General features: G+C 52.6%; 1 protein-coding gene across 1 annotated transcript; it reads right to left on the reverse strand.

Moving 5' to 3' along the window:
- Positions 1 to 391: 391 nt before the first annotated feature.
- Positions 392 to 20,718, reverse strand: STEAP3 (STEAP3 metalloreductase). The gene is made up of 5 exons (XM_064586421.1): positions 20,605 to 20,718; positions 19,402 to 19,901; positions 17,227 to 17,754; positions 10,605 to 10,769; positions 392 to 3,225 (listed from the first exon to the last, which is right to left on the reverse strand). The coding sequence occupies exons 1-5, from the start codon at positions 20,654 to 20,656 to the stop codon at positions 2,944 to 2,946; spliced, it is 1,527 nt and encodes a 508-aa protein (XP_064442491.1). The 5' UTR covers positions 20,657 to 20,718; the 3' UTR covers positions 392 to 2,943.
- Between the last annotated feature and the right edge of the window lie 553 nt (positions 20,719 to 21,271).

Genomic DNA, 21,271 nt, shown 5'->3' on the forward strand with positions numbered 1-21,271 from the left:
ATGTGACTCCTGTGCACACTCTAGTTTGACAAGCACCACTGCTCTTAACCTACATTCAAAGTTGCAGCCTTCCGACCAGAGAACAGACACTGCTTCCTCCGGGAAGCCTTCCCCTGACTCCACTGGCTTTGGTTAGGGTGCTCCTTTTGCACACACAACCGATCCCCTTCCCCCCACCCCCACGTTGTTGCCTGGATCTCGTCTGTCCTTCCTTGTCTGTTGCTGTAGGTCTGCATGCCTGTCCTTCCTCAGGGGTGAGCTCTAGCCCAGATCATTCTGTGCCCCCCCTTGCATACTGCCTGACTCAGAGCAAGCGCCAATCAGAAGCCTCATGGAGCCAATGAATGAATGAGTGGGCAGTGATCGGCAGGACAGAAATAAAAGCCTGAAATTCACAGAAGGTTAGGTGTTTATTTTTGCTGCTTCTTCGACAAGCTCTACAAGGTAAACACAAAATACACAGACTGTTTCAGTGGCATTGATTTTAAACATCAACCTCAGACCATGGCATTTAGGACTTCTGGAGCACATTGGTTCAGGCACTTTTGTACCCAGAGGCACATAGAGTTTACCAGGCTGAAAGGGAGTGACTTGCTCTCATGGGGATGCTGTTGCCAGCTGCCTGGTGAGGTAGGGAAGAGCAACAGACACCAGATCAAGCCCAAGCACACAGCACACCCTGCCTTTCATGAGTTGATTGTCCAGTTGGTAGGCGGCCAGGTCCTCTGCTGCACCTGTTCCCTCCTGCCACCCACCTTGGAACCAGTTCCCTCCCCTAGGAGCACCTGCAGCAGGAGGTGGGTGGGGAAGGGAAGGGAGCATACTGGATGTTGCTGGAAGTCAGCATCTTTGGTATAAGGAGATTCCCTGGGCCCAGGGAGGGCTGGAGAAGGAAGGCAGCCAATACTGACTGGGGTTGGAGATCCCTAGTGGATCCCAGGTGCCCCTGTTCTCCCCGCCTCCAATCAGCAGGAAATGGACGGGCCCTCATTTTATGAATCGAATGCTGGAATCTGTGCTTCGCCTGCCTCCTTTCCAGCAAGCCTCTCCGAGGAACACAGCGGCCGCTCCATCAGGGCCCATTTGGAAGACAAGCTTCTGCCGCTCAGCCTTCAAGCAGCAGATGGAAAACATCAGCAGGAAGCAGACAGCTTCGCCTGCACCGCCTTCCCTCCATCAGTCACTGGCCTAATGAGATATTCTTGCACTTGGCTTTTTTTTTTTTTTCCCCTTTTCACTAAAGGACCCTAATGTGCTCTACAGACATGAGCTCATGAGGCCTCCCTGGGGGAGGCAGGGGCCTCCTCTTCTCGCAGCGGTCTTGTCAGCCTTTGCTGCCTCAACTCTCTGTTCCTAAGATCCCCCCTGGCCGGGAAGACCTGAGACATAAGCATGACCAGCGCTCCCCATTCAGAGCAGAGTCCAGCGTTTGCCTCACTTGCGTCTTCCATTGGGACTTCATCCCCTTTGTGTTCACAGATGCTTTTTATGTGGAGGTGACAGATCATCCTGGTTCTAGGGTGTGGGGGCTCAGCCCAAAACAGCTTTTTCTCCACAGGGGACATAAAAGTGGTTTCAATAGGAACGAGCATGGGGTTTGAGGACACGTGTCCTATGACCCTGGCTGTGGTCCAGCCTCTTGTGCTTTGGGGTTGCAGCACTTCAAGTTTGTAGCTTTGGTAGAAAAGACCCTCCCCAATGATTCTGAAGCGTGACCGCCTGGGGTTGGTGATTCTTGGGGTGGCCCACTGCCCACGTCCTCCCTGTTTCCCTGGAGCAGTGGGGAACTTGGAGCCAGTGTGGTTTTCTGGCAGGTTCTCTGCCCGGCAGCAGCAGCGGAGGACATACTGATGAGGTCCCCAGTATTTTTCCACGGGACGGTTTCAGTGGAGATAATCAGTCCTTCTGTGCGCTGGGTGGGGCCCCGGAAAGCCTTAGCTGGGATGCTGAGCGCTGTCTGCCTTGTTTTCCCCTCCCCCTCGAGCTGACTTTTAGAGGGCCTGCTCTGGGTCTTCCTAAGAGATATCCACACTAATGATCTGAAAGGTGAGAAGGCACAGTGGTTTAAAGAACGGTCATCACCAACTTAAAGGAGGGAAAGACATTACACTTGTTCTCAAGATGGTTCATTAGTAGCTCCTGCACAGAGGTGACTTCACACTCCCATAAGAGATCAATGTGCCGCCGCTGTGGTGACTTCTGACTTTCAGGGAAAAAAAAATCTCCCCAGCTCAGGGAGGACTGGGGAGATCAGCTTGGGCCCCAATCGCCTGCCCCCTCGACCTGGCAAAGGACCCCTCGACAATTGGCTCCCAGGGTACAGACAGCAGGCTCACCCCCCAGGGGCCCTGGCTCCCGTCTGACCTCCTGCTGCTGCTGAAGGTGAACGAGGGAGGAGGCCTCCCCCTGCTCTGCTTGCTTGCTCGAGACTCTTTAGCCCGGTGCACCAAATCCGGCTCCAGGCCGCGCTCTTATCTGCCCCCTTAGAGCCCCGGCTCTGCAAAAGCCTCGGGAAAGCAGCAAAAAGGGAGTGGGAACACAAATGGATCGAATCCACCAAGGTACAAGCCTCTCACTGCCTTTTCTGTGCAAAGAGTGTGTGTCCGTCCCTGCAGAGATCCCAATAGGGTGAGGTGCTGTTCTCCTAACGTCTGGCACTGGCTTTTAAATCTACAAGTTGAAATCTCAGGGACTCAACTTTTTAGCTAAGTAAGTATAAATGCAAATCCCGTTATATATATGAAATCTATATGAACATATATGTCACACCCGCACATGTGCCATTCTGAATATTACCGCATACATGTGGGTCCCAGGAATTCAGACCTCGAACCACCACTTGGTGCACAATTTCACCGGACCGCACGATCCAGAAAAGCAGCCCTGACAGGCCCAGGGCACTGTCCTGCCCGTGTCTGGTTTCTGGGATCAGAGGCAGGCACCTCACACGTGGCTCGTCTTCTGGGCCAGGGTGTGGTCCATTGGCAGAGTAAACTTGATGCCACCATCCTTCTCCCAGCCCCTCCGGATTTTGGAGAGCCTGCGGCTGAAGCAGGGGAGCAGGAACAGGCCTTTGGCCAGGATCACAACACAGGGCACGAGCAGTGTGAGCGTGAACGTGGGAGGCAGGTAGAACTTGTAATGGTTATCTTCGAAGGCACGGGTCCAGCCATAGGTGAGTGTGTGCAGGGTGCTCAGCACCAGGGCCACAAAGCCCAGGGTCGACTGCAGGAGAAAGGAAGGATGGAGTTAGGGCCAGGGTGGTGACACGGGGTGATTCCACCAAGGGCTCTTCTGCCTGCCTGGCCGAGGGGAGAAAGGAGGACTGCTCTGGTAGTCGAGACTCTGGGTTCCAATCCCAGCCCTGTCCAAATGCTCTGAGCCTCAGTTTCCCCAACAGAAAAAGGAGAATAATGCCTCTACCCTGCAGGTGTGTAAGGATCGACTAAATCATGAGGATCTGGTAAATGATGCTGCTTTTCCTCAAACTGTGTTATTTGTACCTCTGGTGGATGCTAGAGGACTTTAGATGGAACGATGTTTAAAATGTTTAAAAACATTTTAAAAACATTTTACTAGTTTTGTGCATAGTTTAATGTATAGTAGAGTAACAGGTGTCTGACAGCATATCCAAGCCATAATTTCACCAATAATATTTGGCCTAAGATGAGGCCAGATAAAAAAGTGAATTGGTTTGAAGTTGATTTAAACATGGACACAAAGTAACAAATGTACTTGACGTGTGGATTTGGCATCAGTAGTGAGGGCGGCTCTGAGGCCTGTAGGCCGGGCTACAGGCCGGGCTACAGGCCGGGCTACATGACACCATGTGTGAAGCCCTCGGCTTTCGAGCATCATGTAGATGCTCTTGGTAGGGGCTGGTCCCTCCCCTCCTACCCACACCCTGACTCATCAACACCTCAGATGGAAACCCCGCCAGGTTCCTCTCTTGCCTAGAAGGGAGTCGGTACTGCATGGAGACCGGGACAGTCACAAACCCAAACGGAAGCAGTTTAGGCCATCCTGCAGCGAAGGTGAGCATCCCAGCCCTTGAGCCACAGATGGGCTTCTGTGCGCCACCTCCAGCCAAGAGCTGCTCTTCATCACCCCAAGGGCTATACAATCCTGACTTTCCATGGGAGCCGGGGCATGTAAATGGCTGGGAAGCGCTGATCTGTAGCTCTAGCCTTAGAATCTTGGGCAGTTTCTTGTGGACGACAAATGAGGCATTCCAGAGTCTACTGGAACAACACTGTGACCCTGGGCAAGCCACTACTGAGCCTCAGTGACAAGTAAGTGGTCCCCAAAGCTAAAGTTGGAGATGTGGGGGAAGCACTATATGGATGGGCATTCTGCAGCCGCCAGAGGAGCCAGGGATGATGGAGAGCTTGGGGCAGCAAGGGGCAGGGCTTTGTGGAAGGCACAGAGGAGAAGCACTGGGTGGTTCTGACTGCATTCCGTAAGCACCAAGGAACCACTGAGAGATCTGGGGCAGGAGAGCCCTGTGTTTATTACATAAGGAATGAAAATAGCAGTGACTCATCAAGCCATGAACACATATGCATTTTCTCCAAGGAGACACTGGAAGGGCTTAATTGAAATGTGGCAGTATGACGGTACCTCGGGGTACTCTTTATAGGTTGGCTTGGAGCTTTCCACAGAGAAGCTACAATTGGGCCTCCTGGATTTCCTTCCAGCCCCACTTGTCAGCATTGATCCAGGGGGCTTGGTTGAGAGACACTGTCTTGCTTGCACTCCCCTCAGGCACGGTTCTAAGTGGGTCTGATTCTGCTACCATGCCTCATTCTCGCTTCTCTCTATTGTGGGGGACGCCTTGCTTATGCCAGGATGGTCAACCTTGGTATGCGGAAGAACATTGTTCGGGAGAATTGCTTGCAATACTTTTATGAAAAAAACAAAACATTTTCTAATGGCTCTACACTATATGTTCACAGATAGGTTCCCAAGTACAGCATTTTTGACCCCTAAAAAATACTAGTTGCCAAAAGATCCCCAGTTTCTAGCCTTCCTAGCCATCTCTGTGTTTTCTTGGCTTTTAATAACTTTGAAGATGTTTTTATCCCATCTTTCACAATTTCCTGGCTCCGCACAGCCTGTCGGGAAGAGCCGTGGGGTGGCTCTGTGCTTCTACCCACAGGTATGTCATATTAAAATGGTCATCCCCCAAAATGGAAGGCTCCCTGACTGTGAGTCACAACCAGCTCCTCGTCACTTCTAGATGTATCTATCAAGAATTCCAAATCTCCTCGAAACTTCTGAACCACACCCACTTTGTCTAAAAGTTCTGATCTATCGATATTGAAGACTGGGGTTAAGAAGGTCTCCAGCACTGAGGAACTATTTGGGATTAATATCCAGACTATATAGAGAACTCCCAAACTCAACGACAGAAAACCAAACACCTCAATTCAAAAATAGGCAAAGTACTTGAATAGAAATTTCTCCAAAGAAGAGCTACAAAATGGCCAATAAGCACACGAAGAGATGCTCAGTATCACTCATCATCAGGGAAATGCAGGTCTAAACCACAATGAATTGTCGCCTCACACCCATGAGGATGGCTACAGTCAAAAACCCAGAAAACAAGTGTGGAGAGGATGTGGAGAAATTGGAAGCCTTGAGCACTGTGGGTAGGGGCAGCCGCTGTGGAACGTGTGTGTGGGGGGGTTCCCTGAATAAATTAAAAATACAATTACCACACACTCCAGTGCTCCCACTTCTGATCTATACCCCAAAGGAATGGAAAGCAGGGTCCTGAAGAGATATGTGGACACCCCATATTCGCAGTCGCCAAAACATGGAGGCAGCCCAAGTGCCCACCAGCAGAAGAATGGACGAGCAAAACGGAATATTTCTAAACAGTGGAATATTATTCAGCCTTAAAGAGGAAGGCAGTTCTGACACCTGGTGTGACATGAACGGACCTTGAGGACATGATGCTCCGTGGAGTCAGCTGGGCACGAAAAAGACAAATACTGTAGGATTGTCTTATATGAGGTGGTAAAGTCATAGAGACAGAGTGGAATGGCGGTCGCCAGGGGCTGGGGAAGAGGACCGTGGGGAGTTAGTGATTCATGGGGACAGAGTGTCAGTGTTGCAAGACGGAAAAGAGCTCTGGAGATGGATGGTGGGGATGGTTGCCCCCAGTGGGAATGTACTTAATATCACTGAACTGTTTACTTAATGGTTAAGAGAGTAAATTTTGTGTTACGTTATTTTACTACAGTAAAAAAATTGAGGGGGAAGGAAAGGTCCCTAGCACTGACCATCAGAAATAAATCTTGAACAAGCTGGACAACTGCCCTGACATTCCCAGCCAGCTGCCTGGCCCCAAACCGTGGCTCCCCTTACTCACATGGATTTACTGGGCTTTGCTCAGATGGCTGGGAAGTGCCTTTTACCCCTGAGTCTGAGACTGTGGTTTTCACATCCGGCTCCATGGTAAAACAATGGGGAGCTTGGGAAAAATATGAATGCCCAAGCCCGGCCCGGAAATGCACATGAGATTGGTTTGGGGTGGGGCTCAGGCATCATTAGCTTTTAGAAATTCAGTGATGATGCTAATGTGCAGTAAGGACTAAGAACAACTAATTTAGGGGACTCTCATCACCCAAGCCTTTCCAGCATCAGGATGAGAGGCCTCTGTGTGTCCCTTTGCCCAGGCTATTTGATTAGGATGGACCTGATCCTATGTGTGCCTTCCACAAAGATCCACTGAAGCCTCGTGGGGCTTCCCCAGATGCTGAAGCAATGAGAACCCACCCAGGCCGAGGGACCTAGCCCTGGTGGCCCTCCAGGGAGGCCTCAGCATTTCCCTTAGTGACACGTCCTGGAGCTCCAGTGTTTGACCCACGTGGGCCGCCATCCCCAGCCCCTAATTTGGAGTGACGGATTGTGCTAGACAATGTGGACGTGCACTGGGAGGGCACTGAGATGCTGCTCCCATTCCTGCATCCCCATCCTTTTGCTATCCAAAATTCCATGGTAACAGATGGCAGGAAGCCCCAGCCTCAGGCTAATGGTTTAGAGAGAGGGCTGACAGCCAAAGATCAGCCAGTAACAAAGGGCCTTTGGACTTTGCAATCCCAATGGGATACCTGGATGGTTCCAGTGAGTTTGTTTTCCTCACCCTCTCTCTCCTTGGCAACAATCTGAAACAACAATCAGCCCACACCGCCCCCCCACTGCAACAACCCCCCCGTACTCCCCAAGCTAAGGCCGTTTATATTGTGTGTAAGCTTGTTAGCAAAAAAGAAACAGCCAGGTTGTCAGTGGCTCCTGCTCTTGGTCACTTACTGTGGCGTAGAGGGGCTGTGGACAATCGTTCACGGAGTTGGGGTCAGAGCTGGCCTCTGTCATTATTTCAGGCAGGTGGCTAGAGTGGGCGAGGTCACAGGAAGTCCCTCTAACCCTGGGGCAGAACTGAGCTGCTAGAGGAGAACCCTAATGTCCCTGTGCAGGTGAGCGGCCCTGACCTGGCAATTCTGCAACCTAACAACATTTAGCTGGCTAACTTCGAGCAGTGAGCACACCAAGACCAAACCAGAGCCATAAAGCCATAACCACAAAACCTCAAATTTAAACCTTTGAAAACAGCCTCGAACAAAAGGATAAACATAAACACAAGTCACCACTGTAGAGTCAACACACTGTTTTGATGCCTTTTAGCTCCATAAATCATCACAGAGCTAGGAGTCAGGCCAAGTCCATGGAGAGGCACGGCTCTCCACAGCCAGCTGCTCAGCCCTGGTGACCCCCAGTGGTCGTGCGTGGCAGCGGGAGGAGACGGGGTCCGGACACCGGCGGGCTTGGGACTGAAACCCAGAATCTGCTGGCTCCACAACCTGGGTCCGCCACCCCAATGGTTACCACACACGTGCACCTGTCACCCAAGGAGCTCACGAAAACAGACTGCGTGGACATCTGAGTCCGTAGGTCAGGGGTGGTTTTGGGTATCTGTAATTCTCCAAAAGAGCTCTGTGACTTCAAAATTGGAGATGGTGGCTCGCAGTAAGAACCACACTTTTCATTACTGTCCTGGACACAACCAGAGACACCACATATGTAAATATAACTACTGAATCAATATAATACTGAAAAAAAATCTATCCTTAGAACATGCAAGGCCCTCTGACATTTTTGTAACATTTTGTCCTATTTCATTTTTAAAAAGCTGGTTGTGGGGCGCCTGGGTGGTTCAGGTGTTAGGCATCTGCCTTCAGCTCAGGTCATGATCCCAGGGTCCTGGGATCGAGCCCCGCATCAGGCTCCCTGCTCAGCGGGAAGCCTGCTTCTCCCTCTCCCACTCCCCCTGCTTGTGTTCCCTCTCTCGCTGTCTCTGTCAAATAAATAAATAAAATCTTTAACAAAAAACAAAAAGAAAAGAAAAAAAAAGAAAATCAACATTAAAAAAAAAAAGCTGGTTGTGATCCACCGAATTCATTTCACGACCCACCAGTGAGTACTGACCATGGTTTGCAAACCCAGCCTTGGACCATTCTGACACCCAGGGTGGGAGTCTCTTGGCCTCTCGTGAACTCAGAAATGGGTGGTTGGTAGCTTAGTCAGGGGTAATGGAAATGTGGCCACATACCCTAAGAATAATAGCAAAATACTTTCTACTTTCTTCCACATGTCGTTTTTCTCACGGGGGCTCATGACACTTCTGCAGGCATTAACGCCATCTTACAGGTAAGGCGAGGTTCGGGTGGGGTTCGTCACCTGCCCAAGATTCTAGAGCTGGGACGGGGGACGCAAAGCTGGACCCCAGGCTCTGGGCGCTGACTTCCTCCTCCCTACATTAGCACTCTCGGGAGACAGAGTATTTGTTCTCGTGGACAGACTATGGGCGTTTGACTTCCCCAAGTAAAACCCTGCCTTTCTTACCCATCTCCCAGCCTTGCAACCCCCCACTGTTCTTGCAGTGGCCGAGGGACTTCCATATTTACATTTCAGCTCTTCAGTATGTAAAGTCGAGCACGGCTCCTGAGGTTCCAGTCTGCTTTCCCTAACAAAATCAAATCCTCTGGCTTTCTCTGGCAGCCAGAACCGGGCTTGTAATCTACAGCTGCTTAACGGGGCAACTTTTCGGTGAGGGGAGCGACCTGCAGTCTGTTTTAATTGTGGATAAACCAGGCACCGCAGGATACTCCAAGCAGGAACAGGAAAATCCAAGATTTGGGTGTGCGACACATGGGGATTAGCAGCAGATAAATAAAATTCTGTTTTCCCCCTCTGCTGCTGGCATGTGTCAGCCCTGAGCATTCCTCCGGAGACCTTCCGAGATGAGCAGAGCCAGTGAGATTCAGAAACAGACAGACTTCAAAAAACCAAACAAACCCAAAACAACCACAACTGTGTTTTGTTCTAGGTATGTTAGCGTCCCCAATCGGGGACAATTAATTTTAGGATTACATAAGAGCATTGCACGGTCAGTGTCCCTCTGTGAATCCCGCACTGTGTCCTCACCACACAGAGAAGAGATGTGACAGATTTTTGTTGATACTGGGGGTGGATATGAGCGCTGTTCTCTGCCCTGATCCAAGATCAATGGCAGAATCCAGTATTAGTCAGCACCTATCCACAGAGGGGATGAGTTAATCCGCCAACACTTGGGGGCTGACCACGTACTTTGTATAGAGAACAGTGGGGGATGCCAAAGCAGTGTAAAAACTGCCCCTGTCTCAGTCGGCCTTGTAACTGAAACGTGGCTGTGCCTGTCTTGTTCCCTCTCACATCGGAGGCCTAACACAATGCCTGGCATGCAGTAAGTGCTCAATAAACACTGCCCGAGTGAATACCTGCATAAAGGCCTTGTGCTATTGGCAGTATTTCCTAAGCGGTGTTTGGTGGAGTGCAGTTGCCATACTCTGAAAACCAGAAACAAGACAAAAAACCAAACCCCAAAAGTGGGGGGAGGGAGGGTGTTCATGCTCAAAGAAGTCTGGTTAACAGGGTTGGTTTGTTGTAGATGTTACTAGAATCTTTGATGTGCCAAAGTGCATTGTGAATGTCTTAGGGAAGGCAAATCTTTTCTCAAATTTATTTGACTACAGATCTCCTTTTCTCTGATGTCTCATAGGAATGGTGTCCTTCGGGACATGCTGTGTTTTAGCCCCTATAAACCGGTGATCCTAATGCTCACCTCCTCTTTGGCCCTGTATGAATCAAGGGGTTAAAGGGGACCAGAGAGCCGGGTGAGAGGAGGTTGCTGAGTGGTCGGCGAGGCTCACTCACTGGCTCACTAACTGCCAGCTAGACCAGTGAGATACGCAATGACTGCACAAAATCATGCAATTTTGTTTGGGAAGCTCAAGAACTGTAGGAACGGAGAATGTTTAGTCCAAGGTTCACTGTTCTGTTGTCTAATTTTTTCACATGTCTACATCTGGCTTCCCCAGATGATGAGCTTGTCCTGCAGCCCCTTTATCAGGAGACTTGGGGGGAGCCCTCGAGGCTCGGGAAGGCCCCAGCGTCTGAGGGAGCGGTCGTGTCGCACGGATTATGAGTCAAGCTGGTTCATGGAGTGTTGGGGCCAATGCCACGTGAGCTGAGGCTCACCAGCACAGGAAGAACTACTTTACCTGAACAAAGCTGAACTCCCTCCAGTTGAGCGAGTTTGCAATGGAGGGCAGTGACGTGACAGCCAGCAGGGACAGCGTGCCAAGGGCCAGCACTCCCAGGGATAGGTAGATCTCCATCCGCCAGACCTCCTCCTCGATCCACAGGTGACTCTTGTTGGCCAGGACCTGACGTGGGGGGAGGAAAAACCATGAGCACAGTGGCAGAGGTTGGTGCGCCGGGGTGTGGGCGACAGGGTAGTTTAGGGCCGGAGAAACACTGTGATGACTAACACCCCCACCACGTCCCACATGGGCCTGGTCCCGTTCTAGGTGTTTTTTAGGCATCAGCTCCTCTAATCCTCAACAACTCCATGAGGTAGGGTGCACTATGATCCCCATTTTACAGATGAGGGAAACGAGGCACGAGGATCAAGTCATTTTCCCAAGGTCATGCACAGGGCAGTAGAGGGCAGAGCTGGGATTGGGACCCAGGCAGTCGGGGTCTTGGCTTTCTCAAATCTTCCTGGGGCCAGTCAACCAGCCCAGTAAGCCATGCAGACCACCGCCTTCCACTCAGGGCACACAAAGACGCACAGAGATACTAGACCCCTCCACATTTCCTGACTCAAAGCCACCAGCTCCCGACTTCCCACTCGGTTCCCCATTTCCGCTTGAGGAGTATAGCTTTGGCTTAACTGTTGCCAGGCGACAGAGACTGACAACTATCACCATCACCAAGTCGTGAGCACTTGTGGAGCACCTGCTGTGTGCTGTGCCCTGGGCTGCAGGGAGCCAGAGTGCCTGCCCTCCCAGAGCTCTGGGATCCCCCACTGAGCTAGAGGTAGACACAAACCAGGGAGCCCCTGTGGGCCCAGAGATTTCTACCACCCCACCTCCCCACTCCCAGCCCGGCCAGCACTCCCTCATACGGCGCACACACTTGAGGAAGCTTTTATTAAGGTCTTTCCATTGGAACCGTCATTTGCCAACCAGACCAGATAGCTGAGTTCCTGGAAGTCAAGGTGTTCTCTGAGAAACCCCAGGAAATGCTGGTCCTTTCATTCTAGCAGCAGATCAAGGAACAGTATTTTCTATTAGGGAATGTGACTCTGCCTTAGCAGGCAGGTCCCTGCTTTGCAAAACAGAATGACTCATACAAGTTTGTGAGAAACTCTTTCAGCAGGAAAAAAACAAAACAAAACAAAACAAAAAAGCCAGGCCCAGTTACCAGATACAATATTAAAAATGAGTCTGGTGGGCCGAGCAAAATGGTTGAAAAGCTGATGAGACGAAGCTTAAAGAAACTGAGAAAATGCCATCCCCCGAGTGCTTTTCCTGCAATTGAGAAACACGATGGCCTCGGTTCTATTTTAGGGCAGGCTGGCTCACATCGGTGTCCTTAAGCCACAAAAGGACCAGGAGTCTGGGGACTCGGGTTCTCATCTTGACCACAAGTCGTATGTGACTGTGGGCAACCCTGGCTCTGGGCCTCGGCTGCGGGCTGGGAGAGGTGATGTCTACAATCCCATAACTGGGCTTGTGTACCAAGCATGCCGGAAGGCTCTGACCGACACTGCCCTGCAGAGGGCGGTGAGGTCTCCTGCCTAACTCGGCTCCGAGTCTTACTCACCCCTTCGAGGTGTTGACAACTGTCTTTAAGTAAGTCATCTCATTGCAAATTGTTTGTTCTTCAGATAGACTTCATTAGTCATTCCTCTCTGCGTTTCAGTAAGATCAGGCGGTTAATGTCACAAGTCAGAGTCTGGATGATTACACACACATACCACACTTGCTTGCAAAATGTCTTGTTTTTTTGCTCTAATAATTTCCACTCTGCAATGACTCTGGGAAGCGGTGGGGTGAGGTGGGCAGCGGAGCAATGGGTGCTGAGGAACCTGATTGAGGATCTGCAGCCCGGCTGCCTTCAATAGCCTGTGGGATTCTCATCAACCGGCTGGGCCACTGTGCTGGACTCAGGGCTCCCCAGTGCCCAGTGTCACCCACGGCTACCTGGAATGTTGGTTCAACAGCTCTTCATTCCCCTGGTAATTCTCCCACATTCACAGCTCATCCAGTTGGTCACCTTGAGAATGACAAGGATAGTGCTCGCCGACAGGAGATGGAATAGTGGTGTTCACGTGTAGGATTTCCTTTCCCTGTGGGTTGCAGGCTACAGCCTGAAGAACCCAGGGGCAGGAGGACCAGTGAGGCTGTGGCATGAGGCCCTCTCCTTGTCCCAAGGGTGGTCAGAGGGTGGTGCTGACCCCCAGGCAAACCCAGAGAAGGGGGATACAGGACATAAAAGAGGCAGCCTTTGGTAATGGGACAGCGGCTTCAGTCCCAAGGCCAGGCTCCATGCCGATGCTGCCACTAGGGGGCAGTCACGAGACCCTGGGCAGTGCCTTCACTGGTTCATCGCACCCGGGGCCTCTTTCTGGCTGTGTAATCACAGGGAAAAAAAGATGTCTGTGCAATGAGTCGCATATGACTGGCACGCAGTAGGTGATTGGTACAATAAATGGCTGGTGCTGTTTTTAACGCCAGCTAGGAAGTTAGACTAGTTCTTGCCCTAAGCCCTCCATGTTCTCCTCCTAAGAGATGCCTTGTACTGGCTTCATGGTGGCCAGTTTAACAGCCACTCCATGAACATGCACTGGGAATCTCTCAGGAGCCATGGACCTCAAGGGGTGGAAGGCCCAGCCACGGAACCGAATGGGGGCAGAAGACAGACAAGTGCTGCACAATAAACATCACAGAAGCATGGACAAAATACAACAGATTATAGAGGTGGATATGGGGAATGGGCAAGACAGGCAGGAGGAGCTGAATGGAGACAGGGTTTTACAAGAGAAATACAGGGGCACCTGGGTGGCTCAGTTGGTTAAGCGTCTGCCTTCGGCTCAGGTCATGATCCCAGGGTCCTGGAACTGAGACCCATGCTGGGCTCCCTGCTTAGCAGGGAGTCTGCTTCTCTCTTTCCCCCACTTGTGCTCTCTCTCTCTCAAGTAAATAAATAAAAATCTTTAAAAACAAAATAAAAGAGAAATACAAGTTTGTCGGACGGTCAAGGTGTCCCAGGGTGGGGGGTCTGGGCCAGGAGGAACGAGCTGTGGCCACTCAGAGGACAACATGGGACCCGAGTGTCACAGAAGCAGTGGTGCGGGGGGGAGCATAGCTGTCCTGTGAGGGGTCTCTCATTACCCTGAGGACGGTGGGGGACCACTGAGCTGCTTTTCAGCAGGGACATGGTAAGATGCAAATTTTAGACTCCAACAATGCCTAGCAGAGGATGGGGGCAAGGGAAAGGAGAAAACAGTGTGTGGGTTAAACATTTTCTTTGATCTTGTTTTTTTTTTTAAGAATTTTTTATTTATTCATTCGAGACACAGAGATACAGAGAGACAGAGAGAACATGAGCAGGGGGAGAAGCAGAAGGAGGGGGAGAAGCAGGCTCCCTGCTCAGCAGGGAGCCTGATGCGGGGATCGATCCCACGACCCTGGGACCATGACCTGAGCCGAAGGCAGACGCTTAACAACTGAACCACCCAGGCGCCCCATCTTTGATCTTGTTTTTGATCTTTGATTTTGTCTTGAAATGCATTTCTAGGGGGCCGCACAAGCAAATCAGAAAGCGCTGTACAAATATTAGGTATTGTAGGTGATACTATGTCAATAAACGGTCTCAGAGACTCTCTCTGTAGCTGAGATGCCGCTCTGTTTCCAAATTTGCAGACTCAGGGGATTGAAGGGAACCGTGGAGAGTTTCCGGTGCCCAGGCTAACCTGCTCCCTTTCCCCTAAGGCCCAACAGGGCAGCCAGGATGGTGAGGACGGCCTGAGGGCAGGCTGGAAAAGTCACAAGTCAGGCAGGAACCTGAAGTTAGGGGCTGAATGCAGAACAGCTTCTCAGCGGTCCAGTCTCAGGGCCCGAGGGCGGGGGTGACCCACAGACTATCTAGCCTCTCCTCCAACACCTCCAGGTTCAGGCGATTCACCACTGCTGGGCTGCCCTGCCCTGTGTTAGCCTCCCCCCTCCCCATCCTTCTAACCCCTCCTCCTCCCCGACACACTCACTTCCGCCCTGGCTTCAGCCCTGGCTCTATCCTCCAGAACTCTACAGGACAAGTGAAAGCCCCTTTGCATGACAGGCCTTCACTGTCTCCAAGTGATTCTGTCCTGTGGGAGGGATGGTTGCCTGGCAACCTCCATCGGTGGGGTGGGGCGGGGGGGGGGGATGTGCAGGCTGCAGCCCTACGGGGCTTTGGAACTCCGGGAAAATTACCTCACACTCGCCCCTCTGAGCTCTGGTATTTGCATCGTGGCAAAACTGGGTTAACAATATCAAGCAGAGCATTGGCAGGGTAGAGAATTTAGAGAATGGCAATCAGAGGGTGGATGGGGGAAGGGAGGGCACAGGGGTCTGCCTTGTGCTCTAGGGGGGAGGAGGCATTACCTTCTTCACTGCCCACTGCCTGAAACACCTGCCACCCAGATCTGCCACCTCCTGGGCAGCAAACATTGTGCCAGTCCCTGAGAAGCCACACAGAGCCTCCTGCTGAGCGAGCTGGCTCATTTTAGAAAATATCATCAAAGAGCATCACAGACATTAGCAGTGGGAGAGGCCTCACTCTGTATTAGGGCCTTCAGGACAAAACAGGGGCTGTGACTTGCTGAAGGTCAAGGTCTTTGTTCTAATCAGTGATGCTGGAGGACAAGAGTTTAGGGCTCTGGCCTTCAGGAGTCGGCGCCACCCCCACTCCCACCCCAGCATCAGCTACAGCAAGAGACGAGACGGTCTTATTCCATTCTGGGGCCCCAGGGTCTGGCAGAGTCGGTGCTCAGGGAATGAACGAGGGAATGACCTGAGTTCTGGGATCATTTACTCAACTGTTAATTTGGACTTAGTTTCCCCATAGAAAGCAATAAGGATATAAGCATGGATCTGGAGTCAAATGGCTGGATCTGAATCCCAGCTCAGCCACTTACTGGCTGCATGACTTTGGTCAAGTGACTTACCCTCTCTGTGCTTCCGTTTGCTCATCTGTAAAATCAGGGTAGCCTAGCACGTGCCTTAGAGGAATGAGGGTTAAATGAATTCCCGGGGAGTACATGAAGCACTTAGGATGGCACCTGGAACGCAGCACGTTCTTTTTCAGGGTTTGTGCCTGTTATTTTTCCCTTCTTCTCATTTCCAGTGGGCATCTTGCTTCTCTGCCTGAAGTCTGGGGTTCTTCCTTTCTCTGAGGAAAGCCTAAGCCCACAGACACAATGATGCCAGGTGTCCGTGGGTAGGAAAGGATGAGGGCTTGAGAAACTACCAGCAGGGGAGCAGGAACCCCAAGAGTGAATGGGGGCTGAGGCCCTTGGTTCTCTGGAAGCGGCCCAGCCTTGCCTTCAGTTTACCGCTCTGGGAGGTGGCCGGGCTTCTGAGGGGATGGCTGCATGGTGGGCACAGCTGGGGAGATCCCTGCCTCCCAAGCAAGAACAGGAACTGCAGGGGCCACCTGGGCTGGAATGAGGGTCTCATTGGCACCTGGGCCAAACTCTAGTGGGTGACTAGTGTCCTGCATGCAGCGGGAAGGCCCCATGTGCCTGGCTGGGGACTTGAGGTAGGATTAGCACGTGGGGCAGTGTTGCCTGGGACTCAGAATCAGGCCCCGTGAGCTTTGTAAACCAGGCCTACCTGGTTGCTACCTGGCCTGGCCCGTAAAGCCCTCCGTTCTCCAGGAATCCTGTGGCAAAAGAGCACCACACAGGTTTCCTAAACGAATGAATCATTAACGCCTCCCCCTAAACCCCACCAAAACAGCTTGCTTCTGCAGCCTTCTGCACCTCAGCTGATGGCAACTGCCTCCGTCCAGATGCTCAGGCCAAAAACCCGGAGTCATCCTTGACCACCCCGCATACCCCCTATTTCAAAATTCTGGGTACTAGGGCTTCAAAATATGCCTTCAATGCTTTCCGGCCCTCTGCTGTTCCCACCTCACTCCAGGCCCCTGTGGCCTCTCGTCTGGGTTCCTGCGCAGCCCCCCATCCCCACCGCCCCGGCCGTGGGTCTCTCGGCATGTGCCTTTGACCCCTACTTCCTGTTCTCCCTGCAGCAGCGAGAGTGAGCGAGCTAAAACGTCAGGCAGAGAATCTCCCCTCCTCAAAACCCTTCACCGGCTCCCTGTTTCACTCAGAGCCTAAGGCCAAAGCCCTTCCCCTGCCTTCAGGGTTTCCCTGGTCTGGCTTCAACTACTTAGGCCTGGCCCACCACCCCTCGCTGGGCTCCTGGAGGCTCCCACGTGAGAGCCTCTGTTCTTGTCCCTCCCTGGGCTGGCTGAAACTGGCCGCTCTCACCTCCTTCCACCTCTGCTCACCCGTCACCGCCTCGCAAGGCCTCCCCTGACCTGCTTCAAGACTGTGCTCCACCACACTCCCCTGCTTGGCTTTTCTCTTTAGCACTCCTCCTGCAGAGCCTCGAAAACTCGCAGCTGTCTTGCGTCCGTCTCCCGCCCCCAGCCCTGGGCTGCGTCCACCAGCCCTGGCATTGCCCCGCCGGGCTCACCGGTCTTCAGCACGTCGGGCGGCGGCCGGCGCAGCGCCCCTGCGGGGCCAGAAGCGGCCGAGGACGGCCGGTGGGCTGCGCGCGCCGGTCGTACCTGTTTGATGGCGAGGTTGACCACCTCGTAGCGGTTCACGCGGCTCAGGGGCAGGCAGAAGCTGTAGAGCGCGTGCAGCGCGGCGCAGAAGAAGCTGAGCAGGCCTATCTGCTTGCGGTGCTGCAGCCAGTGGTCCAGCCAGTCGGGGAAGCGGCGGTACTTGGTGCCGCGGCGCAGCTGCAGGGCGGCCGCCAGCACGCCGGGCAGGTACACCAGGGACAGCAGCACGTAGGCCACGCACGGCAGCGTCGTGTTGACCACGGACACGGGCAGCTTGTAGAACTTGCTCTTGCCGTCCCGCACGTAGGGCTGCAGGACGTCCCGGACGAAGTTGTAGACGTAGAAGAAGATGAAGAGTCCCAGGGCCAGGAGGGCGGGCACCTTCCAGCCCGGGAGGAGGCGCAGGGGCATGGCCTCCACCTCCCGGGCCGAGACCAGGGCCCCCATGTCCACGGGCATGAAGCCCATGGCTTGCACCATCTCTGAGACGGCCCGCTTGGCGTCTGGGTGGTCACTGCAGATAGGCACCTGTGGGGAGGAAGGGGGGTGGATCAGATGGGGTCACAGGCCACAGGGGCGGGCAGGGCCCCAGAGAGTGTCTCGGCCAAACTCCTCACCAAGCGGCCAAAGAAGCTGAGGCCAGGGAGCCACAGCTTGGACGGTGGCTGTGACTCCCAGACCAGGGTCTTCCCCCAACTCCCCCGGCCCCCTATAGCTGCCCAGCCCCTGGTTCAGCACACCCATGATGCAAAGGGAGGACCCAGGGCTCACCCGACAGTGAGCGTTTTGTCCAGTTCATTGCCATCAGCAACCACAAGCAACATGCCACCTGGGGGGCCCCCAGGAGCCCCTGGAGTAGGTGCTTTGAGAACGGTGGCCTGCTCGGGGGTTGCTCAGTAATTGGGCTTTGCATATGGCCCAGAACATGCAGCTGTGGATGCAGCTCCAACCCTCAGTCCCCTTCGATGGTGTCCCCTTTGATGGTGTCCCTCAGGCCCCCATGCCCCTCAGCTAACACACAAGCCAGCCCTAGCCTCATAGCCCAAGGCTTCCCACCATGAGCTCCAGGCAGTGTCCAGTGTCCTCGGATCTCTGAACACTGTGGCCTTGCTCACACTGCTATGGTTAGTCTGGTCCACCGACGCTGGCTCAGCACCTACTATGCGCTAGGCTTTACACACGCAGTCCCTCCGCCTTACCACAAGCCTGCAGGTTGGTACGGCCCCATTTTGCAGGTGAGGAAACTGAGGTCCAGGAGCATCATTTCTCACCTCTGTACCTTTGCCGGTTGTTCCTGCAAACTGGGATGTCCTCCCCGCTCCCTGTCACCAGGAAGTGGGACTAGGCCAAAGCTGACCTTGAAGTCTTCCCTAGCCAGCCGCTAGCTCTGTTACCTTCTAGGCCCTGCCACCCAGCCTTCATGCCCTGTTCCTTGCCTGTCCACATATGGGAGTCCTACAGCGCAGGCCACACGTAGGGCCTTCCAGGCGAGACCACTGTGCACTCTCCCACAGGCTGGCACAGAGCTGAGCAGGTGAGGCATGTGGGCTGGACAAATTGGTGGAAGTTCTCACACACATAAAGCCTGACATCCTTCCTCCAGGCAAATGCAGGTGGCCCGTGGGCATTAAAAACGACCTTGTCGTCATAGGAGCCCCTCCTGCCAAGAACTGTATGCAGCTCTGGCCATTTTCTGGAGCCATTTTCCACCCCCAGAAAAAAACCCACTATTGACTATTCTAGGAAACCAACTTAGTTCTTGGAAGTTCTTGGAATCCAAGCACTGAAGTTTGGGACCTGCCTGCTTCCTTGGGACCTGGCACATAAATGTGTTGCTTTCCTCTTTCTAAGTCCATTCTCAAAGCAGAGTCTCTCCTATTCTTGACTCCAGATAGTAAAAAGAAAGCCTCTTCCTCCTTGCCCCCTTGGAAATTGAGTTACCACAGAAGAAAGAACATGGATTTCAGATTCATATGAACTGGGTTCACATCCCAGCTCTCCAGCCTGTGGGAGCTGGTATAAGTAAGTTCATTAACATCTCTGAGCCTCAGTTTCCCGCTCTGTAAAATGGAACTCTGCAGTGATGTGAGATGAGGCTGGCACACTGAGGGCCCGCAACGAAAATTAGCCATTTATATTTATTGTTTTGATGGCTGGTATGCCCCCAGCACCTACCTGCCTGTTCCCATCTCTTGGGCCGGACTGTAGGGTCCAGGCGGAGATGACATTGAAGGCCTTAACCACCGTGCAGGTGGGGAAGAGGGAAGCCAGGTACTCAGCATTGGACTCGTGGTGCCGGAGGTGCTCCTGCTCTGTGGGGTTGCTCACGTCCACGAGGATCTTGCCAGCCAGCTGGTCGCTGAGGCCACACAGTGAGGAGTAGTGCTCCCGGAACATGGCCACAAAGATGACGTCAGGGGAGTCCACTGCCTCCGCCTGGAAAGTCACTTGTGCCGCTGAGGGGAACAGCCCGGCCGTGCGTTTGGGGTTGCGGCTTCCCACCACCACGCTAAAGCCAGAGCCCACCAGGCGTGTGACCAGGGAGCGGGCAAAGTCCCCGCTGCCCAGGATGCCCACTTTGGGGCCTTCACTGGGGGTCTCGGCAAGGCTCCCATCGCTGTCCACCAGGCGGCGGCTGATCAGTGGCTTGTCCATCTCTCCTGACATTTGGGTGGCTGGAAGGAAAGCAGGAACTTGATCAGTGGAGAGCTCCCAGACTGTCCTCCATACCACCTTCCTCTTTCTTGTCCACTGTAACCATATGGTGGTCAAACATTCACCCAACAGAGCTCCATGGGTGTTAGCAGGTGCCAGCATAGGGGGATGGGCTGAGCGAGACCTAGCGCCTTCCCAAGGACAGCACAAAGTCAGGAAGATGGGGAAGGACCTCTGCCCTCCACCCTCTGTCCTGAATTATTTCCTTGGCATAAATGTGCAAATTTGCAAGAGTGCTGAGAAAGAAGTATATAGAACTTCTATGATGAGGGCACCTGGGTGGCTCAGTCGGTTAAGCATCTGCCTTTGGGTCAGGTCATGATCCCAAGGTCCTGGGATCGAGCCTTGCGTAGGGCTCCCTGCTCAGCAGGGAGTCTGCTTCTCCCTCTATCCCTCCCCTCTGCTTGTGATTGCTCTCTCTCAAATAAATAAATAAAATCTTAAAAAAAAAAAAAAGAATGCTTAAAAAAACCCACAAAACGTCAACTTCCATGATGAGTGCTATGCGGTGCCATACTTCTTTTCAAAGGAGTATGTGAGAGATGGAGGGATAGTGTTACTGTCTAGGAGTGACCCCGACCTCACCACTGCTGGGTGTTATCTGATTACCAGGAAGGGTGACATGTCCCTGTGCTTGTGTACATTTGCATTTTGGGAAGGTACCTCTGTGCTCTTCCTTGAGTAGATGATGAGCAGCTTGAAGGAGGGACCTCATCTTATTTGACTTCGGGTCTCACCATTTGTCCCAGGGCCTGGTACAGAGCTGGTGTTCAATGTCTGCTGAGTGAACAAATGAACACTGACATCTGCTCTCTGAGGGTAGGATTGGAGTGGAACGTGACAGTGAGTGGGACCCTGAGACTGCGTGGGTGCCCTGGGATCTCCTTTACTGAGCCTGACATATGAGCGGCCATGGTGGAAAATCTGGGCTTGGGCCAGGAATTCATAGTAAACTTGGGTGGGAAAAATTCTGCTGGCCTTGGCACCAGCTTCAAACTGAAATTTGCCATTTCCTTTGAGCATGAACGTGAGCAGCAGATCACAATAGTACTGGTAGTCAGTGCTGACCATATCCCAAGTTTAATTGTGAAAGAGTTCTTCAAATACTATCTAAACTTATCACTCACTTAAAATTATGGCAGACAGGATAAATATATAATAAATTTAGAAAGCAAATATTAACATATGTGAAGAGAGAAATAGATGGCAACACAATAATAATAGGGGACTTCACTACCCCACTCTCAACAATGGATGGATCATCCAGACAGAAAATCAGCACAGAATCGTTGGACTTGAACTATACTTGAGACCAAACAAACCTAACAGA

The sequence above is a fragment of the Mirounga angustirostris genome, unplaced genomic scaffold (genome assembly GCF_029215605.1).
Source record: "Mirounga angustirostris isolate CCGP_5_RB_7025 unplaced genomic scaffold, mMirAng1.0.hap1 SCAF_3, whole genome shotgun sequence".
Taxonomy (NCBI): Eukaryota; Metazoa; Chordata; class Mammalia; order Carnivora; family Phocidae; genus Mirounga; species Mirounga angustirostris.